At 46.6% G+C, this 21,281-nt stretch overlaps 3 protein-coding genes across 6 annotated transcripts; 1 reads left to right on the top strand and 2 right to left on the bottom strand.

Annotated features, from left to right (window-relative positions):
• The first annotated feature begins 37 nt into the window (after window positions 1-37).
• On the top strand, window positions 38-4,031 carry ankrd22 (ankyrin repeat domain 22). Its single transcript, XM_057825551.1, has 6 exons — window positions 38-190; window positions 459-650; window positions 732-839; window positions 925-1,002; window positions 1,074-1,172; window positions 1,845-4,031. The coding sequence occupies exons 1-6, from the start codon at window positions 170-172 to the stop codon at window positions 1,920-1,922; spliced, it is 576 nt and encodes a 191-aa protein (XP_057681534.1). The 5' UTR covers window positions 38-169; the 3' UTR covers window positions 1,923-4,031.
• Window positions 3,840-10,486, bottom strand: lipf (lipase, gastric). 4 transcript variants are annotated; one of them, XM_057825546.1, is made up of 12 exons: window positions 10,162-10,312; window positions 9,897-10,081; window positions 6,046-6,170; window positions 5,861-5,972; window positions 5,598-5,796; window positions 5,402-5,511; window positions 5,194-5,330; window positions 4,771-4,917; window positions 4,632-4,703; window positions 4,493-4,561; window positions 4,325-4,435; window positions 3,840-4,267 (listed from the first exon to the last, which is right to left on the bottom strand). In XM_057825546.1, exons 3-12 carry the CDS (start codon window positions 6,163-6,165, stop codon window positions 4,145-4,147), a joined length of 1,200 nt encoding a protein of 399 aa, XP_057681529.1. In that variant the 5' UTR covers window positions 6,166-6,170; window positions 9,897-10,081; window positions 10,162-10,312; the 3' UTR covers window positions 3,840-4,144. The 4 variants fall into 4 exon arrangements, with proteins under 4 accessions (XP_057681529.1, XP_057681528.1, XP_057681531.1 ...); XM_057825545.1 differs by lacking the exons at window positions 9,897-10,081; window positions 10,162-10,312 and adding an exon at window positions 10,373-10,486; XM_057825548.1 differs by lacking the exon at window positions 9,897-10,081 and having other exon boundaries at window positions 10,162-10,264.
• A 62-nt stretch (window positions 10,487-10,548) lies between these two features.
• On the bottom strand, window positions 10,549-15,369 carry atad1b (ATPase family AAA domain containing 1b). Its single transcript, XM_057825550.1, has 10 exons — window positions 15,242-15,369; window positions 12,414-12,660; window positions 12,257-12,355; window positions 12,066-12,186; window positions 11,793-11,993; window positions 11,622-11,728; window positions 11,473-11,562; window positions 11,361-11,411; window positions 11,163-11,293; window positions 10,549-10,820 (listed from the first exon to the last, which is right to left on the bottom strand). The coding sequence occupies exons 2-10, from the start codon at window positions 12,585-12,587 to the stop codon at window positions 10,700-10,702; spliced, it is 1,095 nt and encodes a 364-aa protein (XP_057681533.1). The 5' UTR covers window positions 12,588-12,660; window positions 15,242-15,369; the 3' UTR covers window positions 10,549-10,699.
• Window positions 15,370-21,281: the final 5,912 nt, after the last annotated feature.

The following is a 21,281-nucleotide window of genomic DNA, read 5'->3' as shown; positions in this document are numbered from 1 at the left end:
GCAAAAGCCTCATTCAAGAGCTTTATTACTGAAATGGAAAGAATAAGATTTTCCGTCAAGGCTGCAACTTCCTCCTGCGTCCAATAGATAAGACCCAGGTCTTTTATTTTGAAAGCGAAGGCAGGAAGGCGGCAAGCGTCGCCTCCGTCTCTACCTACCGTCGGACATCATGGGCAAGGTGTACTCGCAGGTAAGAAGCAACAGGCTCATTTGGCTTTTTAAACATCCACCGCGTCCTCATACTGCGGGTAAACACGCATGCAGCCATTTAAGTCAAGAAAATGAGCTTATAGACGTGACAAGTCTGTCAACAGCCGTTGATTGGGACGCCAAGAAGCCGGAGGGCCAAAGTGCCGATATAAAGTCGATGCGAGCGTGCGTGTGTCTGCTGAACCTGTCCGACAAGTTGAATCGGGATGTGAAAGTCACGCGACGGCTTCTGTTTTGCGCGAACGCAGCCGGCTTGTCGGTTGGCGTACGCCGGCGACGTCCGCGGTCTCTCTTCGCTGGCGGCCCGCGATCCCGACAGCGTCGACGCGCGGGACGACGTCACCGGGGACACGCCACTCATCGCCGCCTGTCGCCGGGGCCACCTGCGGGCGGCGGCCTTCCTGATGGAGCGCCGGGCCGATGTGCGCGCGCGCAACAAGGTCAGACGAGGTCGTTTCTTCTCCCAAAAATAGAAAAAAGGAAGCACTTCTCGCGACCGGCTGATTTTGCTTGACTTTCAGAAGCGGCGCACGTGCCTCCACTACGTGGCCAAGCAGAACTTTTCCCTCCTGGATCACCTGATCATCCTGATCCTGATGCCCATCCTCCTCCTGGGATACTTCCTCCTGGCACGTCAGCGTGCGTCGTCGCTGTTCGGTAATAACAAGGTCGAGGGACGGCGTCGCGTGACCGTCTGCGTGTGCGCGCTTGTAGTTGCAGAAGCAGCGGCGTAACGAGGCCCTGATGAAGCTGGTGCTGGACAGCGAAGTGGACGTCAACGCGGCCGATTACGTACGACGACCGCCCGCCCGCCCGCCGCCGATCGACCGAAGGCCGCTCACTTTCTTCTTCCGTGTGCGCAGAAAGGCAACACGGCTCTTCACTACGTTTGTCTGAGGAAACGTCACCATTTAGTTCCCCCGCTGCTCCTCAGAGACGCCGACCCACACGTCAAGAACCACGTACGCTCGCTCCGTCCGAGGCTAGGGTGACCCGGCTTATTTTGATATCCGAAAAAGAGGACACTCGAATTTGATGCCTTATCACTTGCATATATTTCAAGGGAGCTAAGCAAAATTCCATATAAAGACACAACTTGAAATTCTCAGAGGTTACTCGACAGGCTTTGTTATTCCTAAAATAATAGCACAATAAGAACGTCAAAAACCACACATACACACACAAAATGACTTTTGTATTAGCGAATCATCCTTGAACAAAATCATTTTCAATTCTTACTGTAAAAATCATGTTCAAAATAATACCACTTGTGTAGAAAAGCCAGCTTTAACAAAAATCTTTTTTCTCTTTCCACTGAAATAACGGATATCAAACTGAAACCTCACAACAATACTAATTGAACCCAAAAAAAACCTCACTTTAGTCTTGAGTTTTTTTTGTTTGTTTTAGCATTTTGGGGCGCGATTATGATGGAGTGTTAGGGGCCAAAAAGTGGAGTACCATAGTATTCTGTGCAAAACTTCCATTTCAACCCAAGCTAATGGGTCCCGTAAAAAAAGAATGAAAAGCAGACATTTTCATCAATTTATACAACAGGATGTAAAAAGTGGATATGTTCCGGGCATCGTCGCTATAGCCGGCCGACTTCAGGCGGTCATTTGTTTTGTTTCCAGGACGACGAGTCGGCGCTGGACATCGCCGTGAGGCTGAAGTTCACCAAAGTGGTGCGGCTGCTGAGGAAGACTCAGTGATCGGGACTCCGGGTCGGCGGAGGGAGCCTATCCCCGACGCGACCCGTTCGCCACGACCGGCGGCCGACTGCTCCGGTCATTTCCTGACGTCGCCGTTTATTAAATGGTTATTAAATATTTGCTTTTACCAACGAAGATTGTATGTATATTGTATGTTCGATGATCGATTGCGGTAAACGGACATTTTAGTGATCGATAAGTACAGACGTGTTTGAATAATCCGCCTTATCATTTTAAGCGGTTTAACCCGGCCCGGGTTCCACGGGTCGCCGTCCAGGACAAGCCACAAACATTGAGATCTAATCCGTCTGGGACATTGAACAAATCATATTGTTGCAATGTATGACTTGCCAAATGCTATTGCTTCATGAAATGTATCCCATGTGATAGTTCTTGAGATGTTTATCATATAATTGCTCTAATCAATAGCTGCTTGCAATGAAGAAATGCTTTGCTTATTGTGCTTATAAAGAGGGAGTGTTTTTCTTGAAGAAGCCTTGAAGACTCTAGGCAACAACAAAGACATTTTTTGCTTGGCTGGAATGTGCGGACACACGTGTATTAATCCCACCTACACGCATACACATCGCCAACCAAATTCATAGCGGTCGGTGTCGCCCGCTTTGCTCCCCATCCCTTTAGGGTTGGCACCTCTCTTGTCACTAGGGCCGTCCTAAATAAAAAGAGAGTGGAAGGAGGTGTTTTTTAGAACGATTACTCAAGCTAATTAGCTTCCTCCTTCTGCTTTCAAGTTTTTCAACTCAATCGAGCGCCTTCTCTCCTTATTTACGGTAATACCGTACTGGCCCGAATATAAGACGGTGTTTTTTTGCATTGAAATAAGACTGAAAAAGAGGGGGTCGTCTTATATTCGCGGTCTAGACCCATTCACGACGCTAGATGGCGCCAGATATCATTCAGATATCATAATCATTATTAGATATCATTGAAGCGATGTTCTGTCATGACAGATTAAAGTGTAATTTGTTTCTTAAATTGTTTTCCCGTGTTTTTCCTGTGGTTGTCGCTATCTCACAATGCCTGTTTTTTGCTCGTGTTGGCGAGTGAGCAACTGAGCATTGAGCAATAACTTTAATCTGTGTAATCCTTCTTTTTCCTCGCTCCTTGATGTGCATCCAAGCACATCAGTAAATGATTACAAGTAAGTGAACTGTTATATAGGTGTAGTTTGTCTGTTTAGTTCCTTTTGAGACGTTTGTGGATTCGTTAGCATATTAGCATCGATTGCTAACGGTCGCTATCGCTAACGGAGTGGTTTATATGTGCATTGTTTATGTTTTTATACCTTCGCAATGCATGTAAGATGTGGATGTTGCTTGACCTGTCTTATTTCCTGTGTTGAATTGCGATTGTGGTAAATTAAACTAGTATGGGGGGAAATTAGTATCGGAGACTGTGATGTCGTCAGACGGTAGTTCACGTTACGGCCGCTAGATGACCTCATTTGTCCATTTATTGTCAGCTAAATCACTCATCGTATGCTTTTTAGTTAATGTGTGCATTTGGCTGTATTTTCTTGATGAATTTGAAATGTATGATAATAATTGAGTTTATTCCTTTTTTTCTTGAATTATTTCAGACTGGGTTTATACTTCAGGCCCTGTGGCGTTCAATTCCTCATTTTGTACATCAAGGAATATTTTGGACAATTTCAGGCAAATTCAAGCCTTTCTAAATCAACAGTGGTTTCACCGCCTTTATTCCTGTGCTCTGACCGGCACACCGTCCTGGTTACAGTTTGTCCTTACCATAAACTAGCCCTAGAACCTCACGAACAACACCGTTCTCTTGGGAATTTTGGATCCGCGGTCTGTTCCAAAGTCATTTGCGGTCACGCCGAGACAAACGCTTCCGGTGTGGCTATCAAAAGTTGAAAAGAAAGACCAAGTCTCCATCGCCTTTTTAAATGTGTTTAATGGAGCAGCCCATCACGATGTCACCCGAGAAGGCTTGGTGTGCATGATGATGCTACAATTTAGGGGCAAAAAAAGAAAGACTGCGAGAACAAAGTCGTAACATTATTAGCGGAAAAAGGACAAGATTTTTCCTCATTATATGACAACGTATGCCTTGTTTTTACTCTGGTAATATTACAACTTTCGGACTATTACATCGAATGATTCTTCGATATTTAATCTGGACTTGATTGGGCTCGTCTTTGGTTCTTTGGCTCCTCCACATTTCCAGCAGAGGGTCGACCTCTAGCGGTACTGCTGCATCAGCTTCAGGATGGTGGGGAACATCAGCTTGGGGGCGTCCAGGCCCCAAATGAAGTCCAAGTGATCCCAGTGGGGGATTTCTTGACGGAAGACCACGTTGGGCAACTGAAAAGCAATACGGGTCAGCGCCGCCAATACACTCGGGCGCGTTTAGCCATTGACCTGCATGAGGAGCAGCGCCACGTCTTTGGGGTCGGCCAGCGTGTCGCGTCCCCCCGAGAAGATCGCCGTGGGCACCCGGACGTCTCCCACGTTGTAACGCGGGGGCGTCGTCTGCGTGCGGGAGAGGTCGCGGTTACGCGGGCTCGGCGTTGGCGTTAGATCGCTCACCTGGTTGTAATGCTTGACGTTGCCCGCCGTCCCAAAATCAAACGCCGACAGATGACCTCCGGTGACCGCCTGGACACAATGACGGCGTCGTGGCGTTTTCAAAGTGCGAGCTGGCGGCCGGGCGGGCGGGCTTGCCTACCTGCGCCCAGTGAAGCATGTTCTGGACGGACGTTCCGGCGGGACAGTGCGTGGTGTAGACGGCCGTGCGCGACTGAAAAAAGACGCGCGGGGGATGAGCGGCGACCGCGGGAAAGGGAGCGACGGGCGGGCCCACCCACCGCGTTGAGGTTGAGCTCGTCGAAGCCGCACAGGACGAAGAAAATATTTGCGCACAAATGGTCCAGCGGTCGTCTGTCGCACACGTGCTCGGCGAACCACTCGATCATGTGACTCTGCGGCAGGAAGTCCCGCCTCCCGAACAGGTCCTGCGGGAAAGGCGGCCGTCGTGACGGCGATGTTTGCTGTCTTTCTTTCTTTTCCTACTAACTGACCGTATGACAGGAAAGTCGCGGCTACTATAGCTCGCTTAGACAACGCTTGACTGATTGACGGCGCTAGATAGTTCACCTCCCCGCTTCAAATGGATCGGACGCGGCGGACCGGTGTCGGGAGTGTAAAAAGAGCTGTCGTCGCCACCGTCTTATTTTTCGAACGCCGATGACGTCCGATCCTTTGGAAGGGGGAGAAACGGCGCGACCTACCCAAAACAGGAATTCGGGCAGGACGGCCAGTTTGCTCATGGGGCTTCTGGCGAAGGACACGGTGGCCACCGGAGCCAAGGCCACAAACAACTTGATCTTGGCGGCCAATCGGGGAAGCTGGGAGAACGCCACGAAGCCTGTCAAAATTTCCGTCGGTCATTTTCGTCGGTCCGCGGAGACCGCGTGCGTGCCCAAACCGGCGTTTTACCGATGGTGGTCCCCTGCGAGTGTCCGATGTAAAAGATGCCTTCTTGACCCGTGGCTTTCAGGATGTAGTCCACCACGGCCGGAAGATCCAAAAGCGCCATTTCGTCGTGGCTGCGCGCGGAACAGGCGGGCGGTCAGGACGGAGGGACGAGCGCCCGATCGGGGCCTTTCGCCTGGCCTTTCGCGCGGCTTTGCACCTGAAGCTCCAGAATTCCTCTTGTCGGGGCGTCAGGGTGCGGTGTTTCCGCGACCAGGTGTTGCCGCGGCTGTTTCCCAACCAGACGTCGTAGCCGGCGTCGGCCAACGCGAAGCCCAGGCCCGACGCCGGCGGGTTGGTCACCCAGTTGCTGCCGGCCGCCAGCAGGCCGTGCTGCAGGAAGACTGCGCCCGTCGGACCTGCGCCGCGGTCCGTCAGCGCACCTTTTCCATCCGCTCGAAAAAGTCGGTCGGCGGCGCTTACTTTGTCCGGAGCGCCGTCCCGTCGGGATCCTGTTGAGCGTCAGGATGTAGCCGTCCTCCGTCACCACCTGGTGCTCCTCGGCGGGATATCCCCAATGTCGGATGATCTCGCTCTACGTGCGACGACACTCGTCAAGACAACTCCGCCGCGTGTAAAAAATGAAAGGAGCGCGGCGGAGCGCTCACAATGTTCATGTGGACTTCGGGGTCCAAAGTGGCCCGGTCCCCATAAGCGCCACGCGGCGAAGGCCGGGCCGGGACCGCTCCGCATAACAGCGCCGCCACCGCCAAAACTGCACGCTGCATAGCGTCTGCAAAAACACACACGTTTGACATTTCATTGGTTCATACTTGATGGGTACTTGAGGTGAAAGGCTCCCTCTATTGTTGCCTCGGTCGAATTGCGCTCTCTTTTAACTTGGAAAGGAAATCCATAATACATTAGGCATTTTGCCATTTCGTGAGCAAAGTTCTGGATTATAATCGAAGTAAATTGTCATGATATTGCTGCGATCTTCATCTCAGCATAGCCGGAGTTGGAATTTTGTGGTGGGGGCAAAACATGTTGATGACCCATAAACAGTCTCAGCAATAAAATGAACTTACAATACATTGTATGTATCTATTACCGAAAACAATCAGGTGGCTTGACGTTCCGCTCTAAAATTTCAAAATTGTCCTATGCGTGCCTACACCATTAGAAAGCTTCAAATCTCATAAATTGAGCAGGAGGGCATTTTTTGACACCTGAAAAAAAAGAAAATAGACATTTTTGTGACCTTTGATAGTTTCTCACTTAAAAAAACCCCATCCTGGTACATCATTTATAACAAACACTTCAAAGATCATTTTGTAACAGAAACGTTATCTGATCTATTTCTTCAACTGATTGTCATTTCATAGTCGTCGGGTGAAAGCATCGACTTGTATGAAAAAGCGTTACTTCGGGGCCGTGCCGTGCTTCTTGGACAGAATAAATTTCAATCGGGTTGAATTCAAATACCATTATATTTCCATTTTTGCAAGTGGGCTTTTGAAATCATTTTGCAACTAAGAATGTCAATGCATTGTTGTACCTTTAATGAAAGTTACTGGTGTTGTTTAAAATGAGTCAAAAGGCTTTCTAGGTTGTACTGTACATTTCAACTCTTCTGCCGATGTCCGCGCATGCCTGTTGAACTTTTGATTTGACCAACTCTGTTCTTCCCAAAAAAACTAAAGCAGAGCGATGTTATGGTAAGTTTGCTACACTGAAATCCTGTCGTAAGATGCGCCACTTCAAGTAAATAGAAACCCAAGAACGATGACTGGCCATTCTACGGCCACGCGCTTGATTGTGCGACTGAGATTAAAAGTAAACATACAGTATAAAGGTGAGTACAAAACACCATCTATCTACTGTGTTTAGCCTTTCTAATTGAAAGACCTCATTTATCATCCAATAATAAGCAATCCAAACGGCAACACGGGTCAAAAAGATGCACGCTAGTCATTCAGCTTAGGGTTTGTCAGCGCCGATCCCGGATCCGCTAAGTCGAGGCGCGAGCGCGCGCAAACATAATTAAAAGACACCCCTATCTTAACCAGATATTATGGCCTACTTACCTTGTTTCGGACCATAAACTAACTCCGTGTGGCGTGTATCATCTAGTCTACATATACAGCTGTGAATGGCCACAGCTGGACTTTGGATCTTAATGGTGAAACACTAGAATATAGAAAGGGACACGACTCAAACGTCACGGACTTCAAGGAGTGGTCTACATTTTGTTTTCCAAATATTTACCATTTAAATGTTTCTTCTTCAATTTTTTTGTTTGGGTGGATTATTCCTCATCTAAAGTATCAGGGAAAATGTGACAGTAACAAAAAAAAAAATACAATGAAGCCATAGTTATGAGGTAGATATCCGTGACCTATTTTTTTCATTGTGACGTAATTTGTTTAAAAGTTAAAAATATGTGAGTGAATCATTTTTTAAAGTCTATTTTTAAAAAAAAAAACTAAAAATTAGACATCAAATTATTCTTCTAGGCTAAAAATGATAGACATTTTGAATAACAAATGTAATGATAGCCCTTCTTATGGCTAGGTTGAATCAAAAGCGGTCGTGTGGTGCGGTGTCTGTAAACGGGGGGTCTCCAGGGTAAAAATTAAAAATAGGCTGGAGGCAGCATACAGACATAATTGTTCTATCAAAGACAACAGTTGTATTGGCTTAAAATACAGCCGTTTTTTTTTCAAGAGCAGAACCGGCTTTTTCAGCCTTGTCTGTTTCCCGCCATATATATAGACCCTACCCACCGACGTCACAAAATCACGTGCTCGCTGTATGGTTCCGCCCACTTGTCCGTCATTTTGTGTCTGTATTGTCAATGGTCTCAATTGATCGAGCAATTTATAATGCATTTCATGGAAGACCCGGTGCTTTCGGATGCCGTAAACTCACTTGATGCGTTGCATAAAAGGCGTTATGTGGAAAAGCTTCAGTTTATCCATTCGCCAGATCCGTATTTGATGCCTAAATCGATGTTTTTCGACCCGCTGTCTCCGCCGTATTTGCCTGACGTCTGCTAGCTACCCTGAACTGTACAACTATCTTGTCCACACAAAATCAGCCTATTCTCACCAAAGTTTGAAAATCTTTAAGAGCTTGGAGGCTTATAAATACTTTGTTGCTGGTTGGGTGAAACAGGTCCTCGTCCACGAAAATTCGGCAGGAATCTATCTTGTGCTTGGAAAGGTGAGTTACGAAATTTTCAATTCAAAATCTTTTGTTCTTGCTAACATCCACTGTCAAGTCTAATGTATTTCATGTCGTTTGTCAATGGAGTTAGGGCTTTTAATGTTTATATGGTTTAGCGATAGCACTCTCACTACATACATACGTGTATGTTGTCGGCGATTAGCCTAGCAATGATCTTAATTGTGGTTGTCAGCCCAAAACCCTCTAAATATATATTAAATGCATCTTACCAGATATAAAATGACTACTACATAATCTGTGGTAATCGTTTGGAGCCCAGTTTTCTCGTCGAATTGCAGCAGCCCATCTCGCTCTCTCCTCTCCGGGTCTCTCGGAATCCGGTAGAACTTCAAGTCTCTCCGTCTATCTTCTCTGTTATTGCAACCGACCGCCACACACGCCTTCACCATTTTGATTATTAATGTTAACGAGCAGAAAAACACGTTGTAAATAGGAGGAATGTACGTAGCCGTAACAGAGAAACATGATGTGTTGACGGACAATTGGGCGGCACCAGTCAGGAGGAAGGAGTTGTGACGTCACGTGGGTAGGGTCTATATAATGACAGTGTTGGTGTTCAATCACCAGCTGAAGGTCAGTTGTTGTTGTTGAGGCTGTTAAGGAAATTCTAAATATCCATTTTGCCTCCTCAGGTGTCATTTTGGCTAAGCAAAGCAAAAGGATGGTCTCTAAGGTCCTAGTCACAAAAATCTTTTAGACCCATTATGAAATACTTGGTAGGAGTCTTGTTCATTTCATTCATTTTTATTGCTTTACAACTTTTATAGACAATATTTTAAGGGCTAGGTCTTCATTTTAAAGGGTATGTTTTGAGCAGCACCATTGACTGGTGCTAGCGAAGCCACTCCGGAGCCCTGTAACTACCAAACTGCACCGAATTTGTGTAAATCAACTCCACAGACTAATAAACCCCTGCTAACTTGAAGAATAAGGCTATTGTCAAAAATTCTCAACTTCCCCCACAAATTCATTTATAGGAACGTCAATGACATTTTTCGGCCACCCCCCTCGATCTCATCTCGGTCACGATGGTAGTTCAGTACTGTACTTGTATAAGGCGGGAGGTAAGCACTGAACTTCTGGGCGCGCGCCAGTGATCGATCCCGGCGGCGGCGGCGGCGACGGGAGGTCGGAGTCTCGGACACGGACCCGAGTAACCCGCCGGTGAGCGCACAAACGTGACGTCAGCGCCCCTTTCCCCCCTACTGAAATACCCGCATTTCGGCGGGGAGAGTTTGTTCGGCTTTTTATGACTATAGCACTCACTCACCGGAAGCGGAGGTCGGATCGCGTGAAGCCGCCGAGCAAAGGAGCGCCGACCTGTCCTGTGACGTCACTGTTGTCGTTCCGCTTCTACTCACCCTTTTGGAGCTCGATCGACGACAATTTGCCTTTCTGGCGTACTTCTGACTCAGTTCTTTCGGCTCGCCCGCCCTCAACCTGCTTTTGCTCGCTCTGACGGTCGGGAAGTGAGAAATGTGGCGAGAGCGCCCTCTTCCGCGAGGCACACTTCACGGACGTACGGGATAGCTTACTTGTCCAGTCGGCAGACACAAAGTCTGCTCTGCTCTTTTGTGATGTGAAAAAATCAACAGCGGGAGATCCAACGACAGACAGCTCTTCTGTCACAAAAGATTTCTCGTCATTTGAGTTGTCAGAACAACTGCAAACCTCCCTCTATTCCGCGTTCCAATAATCAACATCAACATGTAACGATCAAACAAAACAAAGTCCACACGCACTCACGTTCCCCCCGCTCCGGTCGGCGTTTTCGGAAACGGAGGCCGACTGCTCTCCAGCTGCAATTTGTCATTCCTCTCCCGAGTAAAACACGCAAATGCAAATCGAGGGAAGGAAATAGCCAGCCCGTCGGCGTCCCGTGACACGCGTTCACAAAGAGGAAGCTGAACCAGCAATCGCGGTCTTTCAGTTGGACTTTAATATCAGCGGGCAGAATACAAGGCCAAAAATAGGATTCGTTTGTTGTTCCGGGGAGATCTTTTCAAAAAAAAAAAAAAAAAAAAGTCCCAGCTCATCCGCCGGAGACGACTTCTGATTCAGGGCAGGGGGGGTTCAGTCCAGAGCCGCGTGCAACAGCGCGCCGTGACCTCCCGCCGTCTTGGATTTCTTCATCTTGGCGACGGCCCGCTGAAGGTCGCGCGCGCCGATGGGACGGATGGAATCCTCGCTCGGGCTGAAAGGGAGAAACGCAAAAGATGGAAAGCGTCGTTGCCGTCGGGGAGCACTACGTAATACCGTCTCCTTTCAGAGCGCTGCTAAGAGATACGTCCGCCGCCGTAAAAGAGCACCCGTCCGTCAATTTCAATGACTTTATCACTAGTAGACGTCCCTACCACTTCAAATGAATCGAACGTCGGTAAGTTGAGCCGTGTCTAAACCGTGAAAGCCGTTACTTATGCTGTCATTTAGTACTAAAAGAAAACAAATGGGGGTTTTTTTCTCTCTCAAAATGCACGGTAGGCATCAAATTCAGGGCGGGGGCAAAAAAACGCTACGGGGGCAAGGACGCACTGACCCGAGGTCCGCGCCGCGCACAAAGTCCCGGACGCAGGACAGGGCGCCGTCGCGGCACATCTCCCGAAGGTCGCTCCCCGAAAAGCCTTCCGTTTCCCGGGCCAGTTCCGAAAGCTCCACCGACTCGTCCACCTGCGCCAAGGTAAAGAAAGGCCAGGAAAGGAAAGAAAGGTGCCCGCGAAAGGACGGCTCTGCTCACGTTCTCGTTTTCCAAGATGAGTTGAAGGATTTGTTCGCGCTGATGCAAACCCTGCAAAAGACAAACGTGAGAAAAGCGACAAGACCGGCCGGCGGCGTCCGAAACCACCCACCGGCTGCTTGATGTGGAACCTGGTGGGCATCCTCCTCAAGATGGCCGAGTCCAGGTCCTGCGGCCGGTTAGTGGCGCCCATGATGATGACCTGGGAGAGCGAGCGGCGGTTAGGGCGGGCGGTTGGCCGGCGGCCGGCCGCGGGCCAACCTGGCAGCGGTGGTCCGTGTCCAGGCCGTCCCAGAGACTCATGAACTGCGCCTTCATCATGGCCGTGGCCTCGTGGTCCGAGCTGGAGCGATTCCTCAGGAAGGAGTCTGACGTCACGCGGCGGGCGTCAGTGTCGCGAGGTCAGGCCGCCGCCCCCCGCGCGAACCCTACCGATTTCGTCGATGAAGATGACGGCGGGCTGCAGTTTGACGGCCAGAGAGAAGACGGCGGCGGCCAGCTTTTGCGATTCGCCGTACCACTTGTCCGTCAAGGTGCTGGGCTGCAGGTTGATGAAGCGGAAGCCCGCCTCCTTGGCCGTGGCCTTGGCGATCAGCGTCTTCCCGCAGCCCGGCGGCCCGTACAGCAGCACCCCTGTCGACGCCGGAGGGACGGCCGGCGTCAGGCCGACCCGGTGACCCTCGCCGCGCCGACCCTTTGACCTACCTTTGGGGGGCTGCAGCAGTCTGGACGTTTGGAAGAGGTGTCGCTTTTGGACCGGCATGATGACCGTCTCCCGGAGCTCGGCGATGACGTCGTCCAGACCGCCGATGTCGCGCCACGACATCTGAGAAAAAGAAAAAAAAATCAAAGCTCCACCTTTTCTTCGGCGCGCCCGTCCCGTCCCGTCCGCCCACCTGCATGCCGAGAGGGTCCACCAGGTTAGCGGCGATGCTCATCTCGTACTCGGACAGCTTGACGTCTTTGACGCCGATCCGCCGCATCAGCTTCTCCGCCTGTCGAAACGGCCGAGCGTCGTCGCGCGGTCGCGGAAGCCGCGGTCGGCGGACTGACCTGTTTCTGCGCCTCCACCTTTTGCTTGCGCGTGGGGTCCACGGCGTCCACCATCCACTTGACGGTGAAGTAGGCCACGGCGCCGAAGACGGTGAGGCGGAAGAGGAGCCCGAGCACCTCGTTCCTGCCCAGGGAGCGCGCCGCCTGCTCCGCCGGAAGCTCCCTCAGCACCATCCCGACGCGGCTCAAAGCCGAGTCGCGTTTCCTTCCGCGGACGCGCTCGCCGCCCGACCGACGTCGGGAAATGCTGCCGAGAAATCCGGCACGTGTCGGTTTTCTGTCCCGACCGATACCGTAAATCCGAAAAGCGCTTTCATTTTGGAACGCCGCTTCGTTCGGCCGCGTTTCCCCCAATGTGGGAAGGATGCCACGCGGCCGGATAGAGTATGCGGATTGAAAGCCACGAGCTCTGAACTGTCACTCGCTCGTGCGAAGCGAGCGGTGTTCTGCAAAAAACCCCTTACTTTTCCGGCATTGTAGCGAAATCTGCCATCCGTCAGGGCGATGTTGCCAACAGCAACGACGACGAAGAATCGAAGAAGGCCACTTGCGCTAACGGCGTAAACTGCCACTTGCTACGTAAATGAGGCTATACGCTGGCTGTTGCCGAGGCTTATTTTCCCTTTCACCGAATAAACGTCATGATATTTAATCATGACGGGGATTGATGTGAAAATGTCTGCTTCCAAAAAATCACACGTATTATGAATTTTTGACGTTTGGAACATTTCTGCTTGAACAGATTACGTTTGATATTGTGAAATAGTAAGCTGCAATAAATTCCTATTTTTCTTCTTCCTAACGAGGTTATTGTGTAAATATCCCATTCAATGAATGACATTTATTGTATGACTTTTGACGTTGTGAAATGACATTACTGTATTGCATTTTGGAGATTATGAAATGATCCGCACTAATAAATGACTGATTCTATGAATGTATTACTCTTCCTTACACAATTTTCAATGTATAAGGACACTGATAGAAATGCGCTGTGATTTTGCTGTATTTTCCTTGTGCTATTTCCCAGCCCATCGAAGGCAATTCCTTATTTAGACGACATCCCCTTATCGTCATTTGAACGCTTATTTCCTCAAAAGGACCTCCAGATAATATATTGTTAGTTCGCAGATGTGGCTGTGGGAAATGGCGATACTCCTCTACTGTGTCTAAGAACAATCAAGTCCCACCATCCCTACTCCCCCCTACTACAAGTGGACCCCCAGAGTCTGTACATTTCATCGTGACATATTCCGATAGGTGCAGATGTGGCTGACAGAAATGGTCAGCATCAGAAATTGTGATCCTGCTGTATTGTGTCTAAAATCAGTCAAGTCACCCTTAAGGCAAAATGTACATTGAGCGGAGATGTAGTATGGGGTGGGCTCCAAAAATCAGCAAAGATCCTTAGCGCTGACTTGATTGATTTTAGACACAATAGAGGAGGATCACAATTTCTGCACCTACCAGAGACCGTGACCATAAAAATATAGTTTCTGGAGGTCGTTTTGAGGAAATACGTATTCAGATGACGGTAAAGGAATGTCAGATGAGTAAGGATTTGTCTTTGGTGGGCTGGGCAAGAGCATAAGGAAAATACAGCGAGATCAATCACTGACTACGGCATTGTCCTTATACATTTCAAATTGGGAGTGCATGTGTGGAAGAGTCATAAGTTCAAATAATGAAAGTCATTCATAAGAGCGGAGCATTCCATAATATCACAAATACAGTACGGTACCTAATTTAGAAAAAGCGCACATTTTCACCAGATCAAAAGCCATACGTCATTTATTTAATGGGATATTTACATAATAACCTCGTCATGATGAAGAATAATAGCAATTTATTACAGCGGACTAGTTCACAATGTCGAAAAATTCACATGAAACATTTTAAAAGCATATTGTGGTGACCCTTTGTATGTCATAATTCACCCACCGTACTTGAGTGTCCATTCGGCCGTGCGCGTTACCGGCTACGTCAGTCACGTGACACAGACATTTAAGAGCCGCGCGCGTTCCGGCTCATTTAGAGAGTGCACAGGAGTGCAGCAGAGCTACTAGCTAACAGCTAAGACTCTTAGCATCGCATCCCGCTTCAATATTCTTAATAACGCTGTCACGACGTTAGTACCGTGAAAGGGCAAATAAGCATGCGCAACTTGGAGCAACTGAACCTCGTTTACGTAGCAAATGACAGTTCACGCCGCTAGCGTAAGTGGTCTTCTTCGATTCCTCTTCGTCCTTGCTGTTGGCAACATCGCCCTCCTTCGTCACAGATTCTGACGGATCGCAGATTTGGGTACAACACCGGTCTCGTCAGATCTCTTTAGGCTTTGGCTAGATCAAGTTTACTGCTATAAAAAGGGACGGGACGGGACGGGACGGGACGGTATCAAGTCTGGATTTAATCTGTGCTCAGCTTTGTGTAATGACAATAAAGGCGTTGTTCTATTCTACCTTCTGCCCCTGTGCATGTAAACATAACGAGCTGAAATTCCACGGTGTAACTTCGGCTGTCAAATGTCGTACGGATGCCACCGAAACAGAAAATGATTGACTGCGAGTAGATTGAGTACACGGAGCGTGTCTATCCATCCGCTTTTCATTCATTTGCCACATTTTCCGTTTCGTTGTCTTCTTTCCAAAAGCGAAAGTGCACGACAGCTAGCATTAGCCTTAGCCTCGGGTTGACCTCCCGGTCAAGTGGAAATGCGAGGCCAAAACACGGTAGCTGCCGGCTCACGCGGCGACCGACCAAAACACGACGACCGTTTTAACTCCTATGGTAAACTGTCCCCAAAAAACATACACCTCGATATTTACCTCGACTGCACTGCGGCGGAAGAAATCGGTTAGAGCTGCTTGTGCTTTTTCCTTCTTCTTCTTCGTGCACAATAGAGAAGAAACGACGTAGGACGCCCTCTGCAGACCAGAGGGGTCACGTCGACGTCAATCGAACAGGAATTGAGTGACGCACGTGACGTCATCGACATGGTTGAAAAAAAAAAAGAAAAAAAGAAAAAAGGAACGATCCGTCTCTTGGGAGCAAGGGCGTAGGTTTGAATAGGGACGGTAGCAACTTTTCAACTCCATTTCAATTTCTTTGTTGTCATTGCAAGCCGAGCAAACAACGAAATTGGAAAAGCCAGTCAAGACGCAGGACGGTAAAATACAGTGGCGCCTCCAGAAATTTTTCATAGGGGTGGCCAGATGGGGCCACTCAAAATCTTGGGGTGGCCAAAACTAAAAGCCATAATTTCAGGTTTTCATTATTACCTTGGTCTTTCTGAAAGAAAGAACAAGGTATTGTTATTGTGCAACTTTATTGTACTTATTATTTACCTTGGTCTTTCTGAAAGAAAGAACAAGGTATTGTTATTGTGCAACTTTATTACCTTGGTCTTTCTGAAAGAAAGAACAAGGTATTGTTATTGTGCAACTTTATTACCTTGGTCTTTCTGAAGGAAAGAACAAGGTTATGTTGTTGTGCAACTTTATTACCTTGGTCTTTCTGAAAGAAAGAACAAGGTATTGTTATTGTGCAACTTTATTGTACTTATTATTTATTCATCTTATTCTCCGCGTTTTTTTGAGCCAACGCACAGCCCAAACCGTAGCACCGATCGGCACAGTTCAAGTATCGGCACGACCGGAATTTTCGCGTGACGATGGGAATTTTTCAAACCGCCACGAAAAATTTTCCGTTCGCCCGTAAACGGCAATTTTCCGAAAAACAAAAAAAGTTTCAAAATGTATCTAGTCCTACAATTTTTGACCAAATCACATAATTTGGGCATCAAAAATTCCGGGACGGTGAGGGGCATAAAAGTTGTATACAGAATTTGGCAAAAATTTACGGTTCCCCGGAAATTTGCCAAAAACTTTCCTATTCATTTTGAATGGAAAAAAAACGCGCGCTTCACAGCCCGAACCGTTAGACCGATCGGCACCGTTCAAGTATCGGCACGACCGGAATTTTCGCGTGACACAGGAAACTTTACAAATGGCCCCGAAAATTTTTCCGTTCGTCCGTAAACGGCAATTTTCCGTGAAAAAAAAAAAAGTTTCAAAATGTATCTAGTCCTACAATTTTTGACCAAATCACATAATTTGGGCATCAAAAATTCCGGGACGGTGAGGGGCATAAAAGTTGTATACAGAATTTGGAAAAAAATTACGCTTCCTCGGAAATTTGCCAAAAACTATCCCATTCATTTCGAATGGGAAAAGTCCCATTCACTTCCAATGGGATTTCCAATGGAATTTACATTGCATTGATGCCATTGACGGCCATGCATGTCGAATCTACTGATGCCAATGTACTTGGATTCAATTGACTATATGAATGTCGATGCCATTGACGGCCATGGACGTCCAAAATTTTTCCCATTCATTTTCAATGGGGAAAAAACAAAATTTCCCCAAATCAACAGAAAATGACCAGATATCAATAGGACGTGTCCCCCAAACTTCCCCAATTCCATTGACGCTTATGAAGGGTGCCGCCATTGACTTCCATGGACGTCCAAAATTTTTCCCATTCATTTTCAATGGGGAAAAAACTACATTTCTCCAAATCAACAGAAAATGACCAGATATCAATAGGACGTATATCCCAAACGTCCCCAATTCCATTGACGCTTATGGGGGGTGCTGCCATTGACGTCCATGGACGTCCAAAATTTTACCCATTCATTTTCAATGGGAAATTTTTTTTTTTCCCCAAATCAACAGAAAATGACTAGATATCAATAGGACCTGTCCCCCAAATGTCCCCGATTGCATTGCTGCTTATGGAGGGTGATGCCATTGACGTCCAGGGACGTCCAAACTTCCCATTCATTTCCAATGGCATTTCTTCATGTTTGTTCATTCTATTGATGCCAATGTACTTGGATTCCATTGACGCTTATGTAAGTTGATACCATTGACGTCCATGGACGTCCAAAATTTTTCCCATTCATTTTCAATGGGAAATTTTTTTTTTTCCCCAAATCAACAGAAAATGACTAGATATCATTAGGACGTGTCCCCCAAATGTCCCCGATTGCATTGCCGCTTATGGGGGGTGATGCCATTGACGTCCATGGACGTCCAAACTTCCCATTCATTTCCAAAGGCATTTCTTCATGTTTGTTCATTCTATTGATGCCAATGTACTTGGATTCCATTGACGCTTATGTAAGTTGATACCATTGACGTCCATGGACGTCCAAAATTTTTCCCATTCATTTTCAATGGGATTTTTTTTTTTTTCCCAAATCAACAGAAAATGACTAGATATCATTAGGACGTGTCCCCCAAATGTCCCCGATTGCATTGCCGCTTATGGAGGGTGATGCCATTGACGTTCATGGACGTCCAAACTTCCCATTCATTTCCAATGGCATTTCTTCATGTTTGTTCATTTTATTGATGCCAATGTACTTGGATTCCATTGACGCTTATGTAAGTTGATACCATTGACGTCCATGGACGTCCAAAATTTTTCCCATTCATTTTCAATGGGAAATTTTTTTTTTTTCCCCAAATCAACAGAAAATGACTAGATATCAATAGAACGTGTCCCCCAAACTTCCCCGATTCCATTAACAATTATGGAGGGTGCTGCCATTGACGGACATGGACGTCCAATTCTCCCAATCTTTTCTCATGGCTTTTACTTTGTTTAGTGCCATTGACTGGCATTATGGTCCATTCTATTGATAGACCTGAGTGGGGCTAAGATCTGTATCTCCACAGAGGAAAGACCAAGGTGTGTAATTTCTCCCGAAATTGCAGTTTCTAGTTATTATTATTATTATTCAATAATTCTCCGCGTTTTTTTGAGCCAACGCACAGCCCAAACCGTAGCACCGATCGGCACCGTTGAAGTATCGGCACGACCGGATTTTTCGCGTGACGATGGGAATTTTTCAAACCGCCACGAAAAATTTTCCGTTCGCCCGTAAACGGCAATTTTCCGAAAAATAAAAAAAGTTTCAAAATGTATCTAGTCCTACAATTTTTGACCAAATCACATAATTTGGGCATCAAAAATTCCGGGACGGTGAGGGGCATAAAAGTTGTATACAGAATTTGGCAAAAATTTACGGTTCCCCGGAAATTTGCCAAAAACTTTCCTATTCATTTTGAATGGAAAAAAAACGCGCGCTTCACAGCCCGAACCGTTAGACCGATCGGCACCGTTCAAGTATCGGCACGACCGGAATTTTCGCGTGACACAGGAAACTTTACAAATGGCCCCGAAAATTTTTCCGTTCGTCCGTAAACTGCAATTTTCCGTGAAAAAAAAAAAAGTTTCAAAATGTATCTAGTCCTACAATTTTTGACCAAATCACATAATTTGGGCATCAAAAATTCCGGGACGGTGAGGGGCATAAAAGTTGTATACAGAATTTGGAAAAAAATTACGCTTCCTCGGAAATTTGCCAAAAACTATCCCATTCATTTCGAATGGGAAAAGTCCCATTCACTTCCAATGGGATTTCCAATGGAATTTACATTGCATTGATGCCATTGACGGCCATGCATGTCGAATCTACTGATGCCAATGTACTTGGATTCAATTGATTATATGGATGTCGATGCCATTGACTGCCATGGACGTCCAAAATTTTTCCAATTCATTTTCAATGGGGAAAAAACAAAATTACCCCAAATCAACAGAAAATGACCAGATATCAATAGGACGTGTCCCCCAAACTTCCCCAATTCCATTGACGCTTATGAAGGGTGCCGCCATTGACGGACATGGACGTCCAAAATTTTTCCCATTCATTTTCAATGGGGAAAAAACTACATTTCTCCAAATCAACAGAAAATGACCAGATATCAATAGGACGTATACCCCAAACGTCCCCAACTCCATTGACGCTTATGGGGGGTGCTGCCATTGACGTCCATGGACGTCCAAAATTTTACCCATTCATTTTCAATGGGAATTTTTTTTTTTCCCCCAAAATCAACAAAAAATGACTAGATATCATTAGGACGTGTCCCCCAAATGTCCCCGATTGCATTGCCGCTTATGGAGGGTGATGCCATTGACGTCCATGGACGTCCAAAATTTCCATTCATTTCCAATGGCATTTCTTCATGTTTGTTCATTCTATTGATGCCAAAGTACTTGGATTCCATTGACGCTTATGTAAGTTGATACCATTGACGTCCATGGACGTCCAAAATTTTTCCCATTCATTTTCAATGGGAATTTTTTTTTTTTTCCCCAAATCAACAGAAAATGACTGGATATCATTAGGACGTGTCCCCCAAATGTCCCCGATTGCATTGCCGCTTACGGAGGGTGATGCCATTGACGTTCATGGACGTCCAAACTTCCCATTTATTTCCAATGGCATTTCTTCATGTTTGTTCATTCTATTGATGCCAATGTACTTGGATTCCATTGACGCTTATGTAAGTTGATACCATTGACGTCCATGGACGTCCAAAATTTTTCCCATTCATTTTCAATGGGAATTTTTTTTTTTTTCCCCAAATCAACAGAAAATGACTAGATATCAATAGGACGTTTCCCCCAAATGTGCCCGATTGCATTGCTGCTTATGGAGGGTGATGCCATTGACGTCCACGGACGTCCAAACTTCCCATTAATTTCCAATGGCATTTCTTCATGTTTGTTCATTCTATTGATGCCAATGTACTTGGATTCCATTGACGCTTATGTAAGTTGATACCATTGACGTCCATGGACGTCCAAAATTTTTCCCATTCATTTTCAATGGGAAATTTTTTTTTTTCCTCAAATCAACAGAAAATGACTAGATATCATTAGGACGTGTCCCCCAAATGTCCCCGATTGCATTGCCGCTTATGGGGGGTGATGCCATAGACGTCCATGGACGTCCAAACTTCCCATTCATTTCCAAAGGCATTTCTTCATGTTTGTTCATTCTATTGATGCCAATGTACTTGGATTCCATTGACGCTTATGTAAGTTGATACCATTGACGTCCATGGACGTCCAAAATTTTTCCCATTCATTTTCAATGGGATTTTTTTTTTTTCCCCAAATCAACAGAAAATGACTAGATATCATTAGGACGTGTCCCCCAAATGTCCCCGATTGCATTGCCGCTTATGGAGGGTGATGCCATTGACGTTCATGGACGTCCAAACTTCCCATTCATTTCCAATGGCATTTCTTCATGTTTGTTCATTTTATTGATGCCAATGTACTTGGATTCCATTGACGCTTATGTAAGTTGATACCATTGACGTCCATGGACGTCCAAAATTTTTCCCATTCATTTTCAATGGGAATTTTTTTTTTTTTCCCAAATCAACAGAAAATGACTACATATCAATAGGACGTGTCCCCCAAACTTCCCCGATTCCATTAACAATTATGGAGGGTGCTGCCATTGACGGACATGGACGTCCAATTCTCCCAATCTTTTCTAATGGCTTTAACTTTGTTTAGTGCCAATGACTGGCATTATGGTCCATTCTATTGATAGACCTGAGTGGGGCTAAGATTTGTATCTCCACAGAGGAAAGACCAAGGTGTGTAATTTCTCCCGAAATTGCAGTTTCTAGTTATTATTATTATTCAATAATTCTCCGCGTTTTTTTGAGCCAACGCACAGCCCAAACCGTAGCACCGATCGGCACCGTTGAAGTATCGGCACGACCGGATTTTTCGCGTGACGATGGGAATTTTTCAAACCGCCACGAAAAATTTTCCGTTCGCCCGTAAACGGCAATTTTCCGAAAAATAAAAAAAGTTTCAAAATGTATCTAGTCCTACAATTTTTGACCAAATCACATAATTTGGGCATCAAAAATTCCGGGACGGTGAGGGGCATAAAAGTTGTATACAGAATTTGGCAAAAATTTA

This window comes from Corythoichthys intestinalis, chromosome 21, assembly GCF_030265065.1.
Source record: "Corythoichthys intestinalis isolate RoL2023-P3 chromosome 21, ASM3026506v1, whole genome shotgun sequence".
NCBI classification, from domain to species: Eukaryota; Metazoa; Chordata; class Actinopteri; order Syngnathiformes; family Syngnathidae; genus Corythoichthys; species Corythoichthys intestinalis.
This window is presented reverse-complemented; position numbering and strand designations above follow the sequence as displayed.

Coding starts and splice junctions, on each gene's coding strand:
- ankrd22 (XM_057825551.1), top strand. CDS start 170: ATGGGCAAGGTGTACTCGCAG. Junction 191..458: donor TGGGCAAGGTGTACTCGCAG/GTAAGAAGCAAC, acceptor GCGCGAACGCAG/CCGGCTTGTCGGTTGGCGTA. Junction 651..731: donor ATGTGCGCGCGCGCAACAAG/GTCAGACGAGGT, acceptor CTTGACTTTCAG/AAGCGGCGCACGTGCCTCCA.
- lipf (XM_057825545.1), bottom strand. CDS start 10,439: ATGACAAATTGCAGCTGGAGAGCAGTCGGCCTCCGTTTCCGAAAACGC. Junction 4,562..4,631: donor ACATGCTTCACTGGGCGCAG/GTAGGCAAGCCC, acceptor CATTGTGTCCAG/GCGGTCACCGGAGGTCATCT. Junction 4,268..4,324: donor TGGCGCTGCTCCTCATGCAG/GTCAATGGCTAA, acceptor ATTGCTTTTCAG/TTGCCCAACGTGGTCTTCCG.
- atad1b (XM_057825550.1), bottom strand. CDS start 12,587: ATGGTGCTGAGGGAGCTTCCGGCGGAGCAGGCGGCGCGCTCCCTGGGC. Junction 12,356..12,413: donor AGGTGGAGGCGCAGAAACAG/GTCAGTCCGCCG, acceptor CCGTTTCGACAG/GCGGAGAAGCTGATGCGGCG. Junction 12,187..12,256: donor TGGACCCTCTCGGCATGCAG/GTGGGCGGACGG, acceptor TCTTTTTCTCAG/ATGTCGTGGCGCGACATCGG.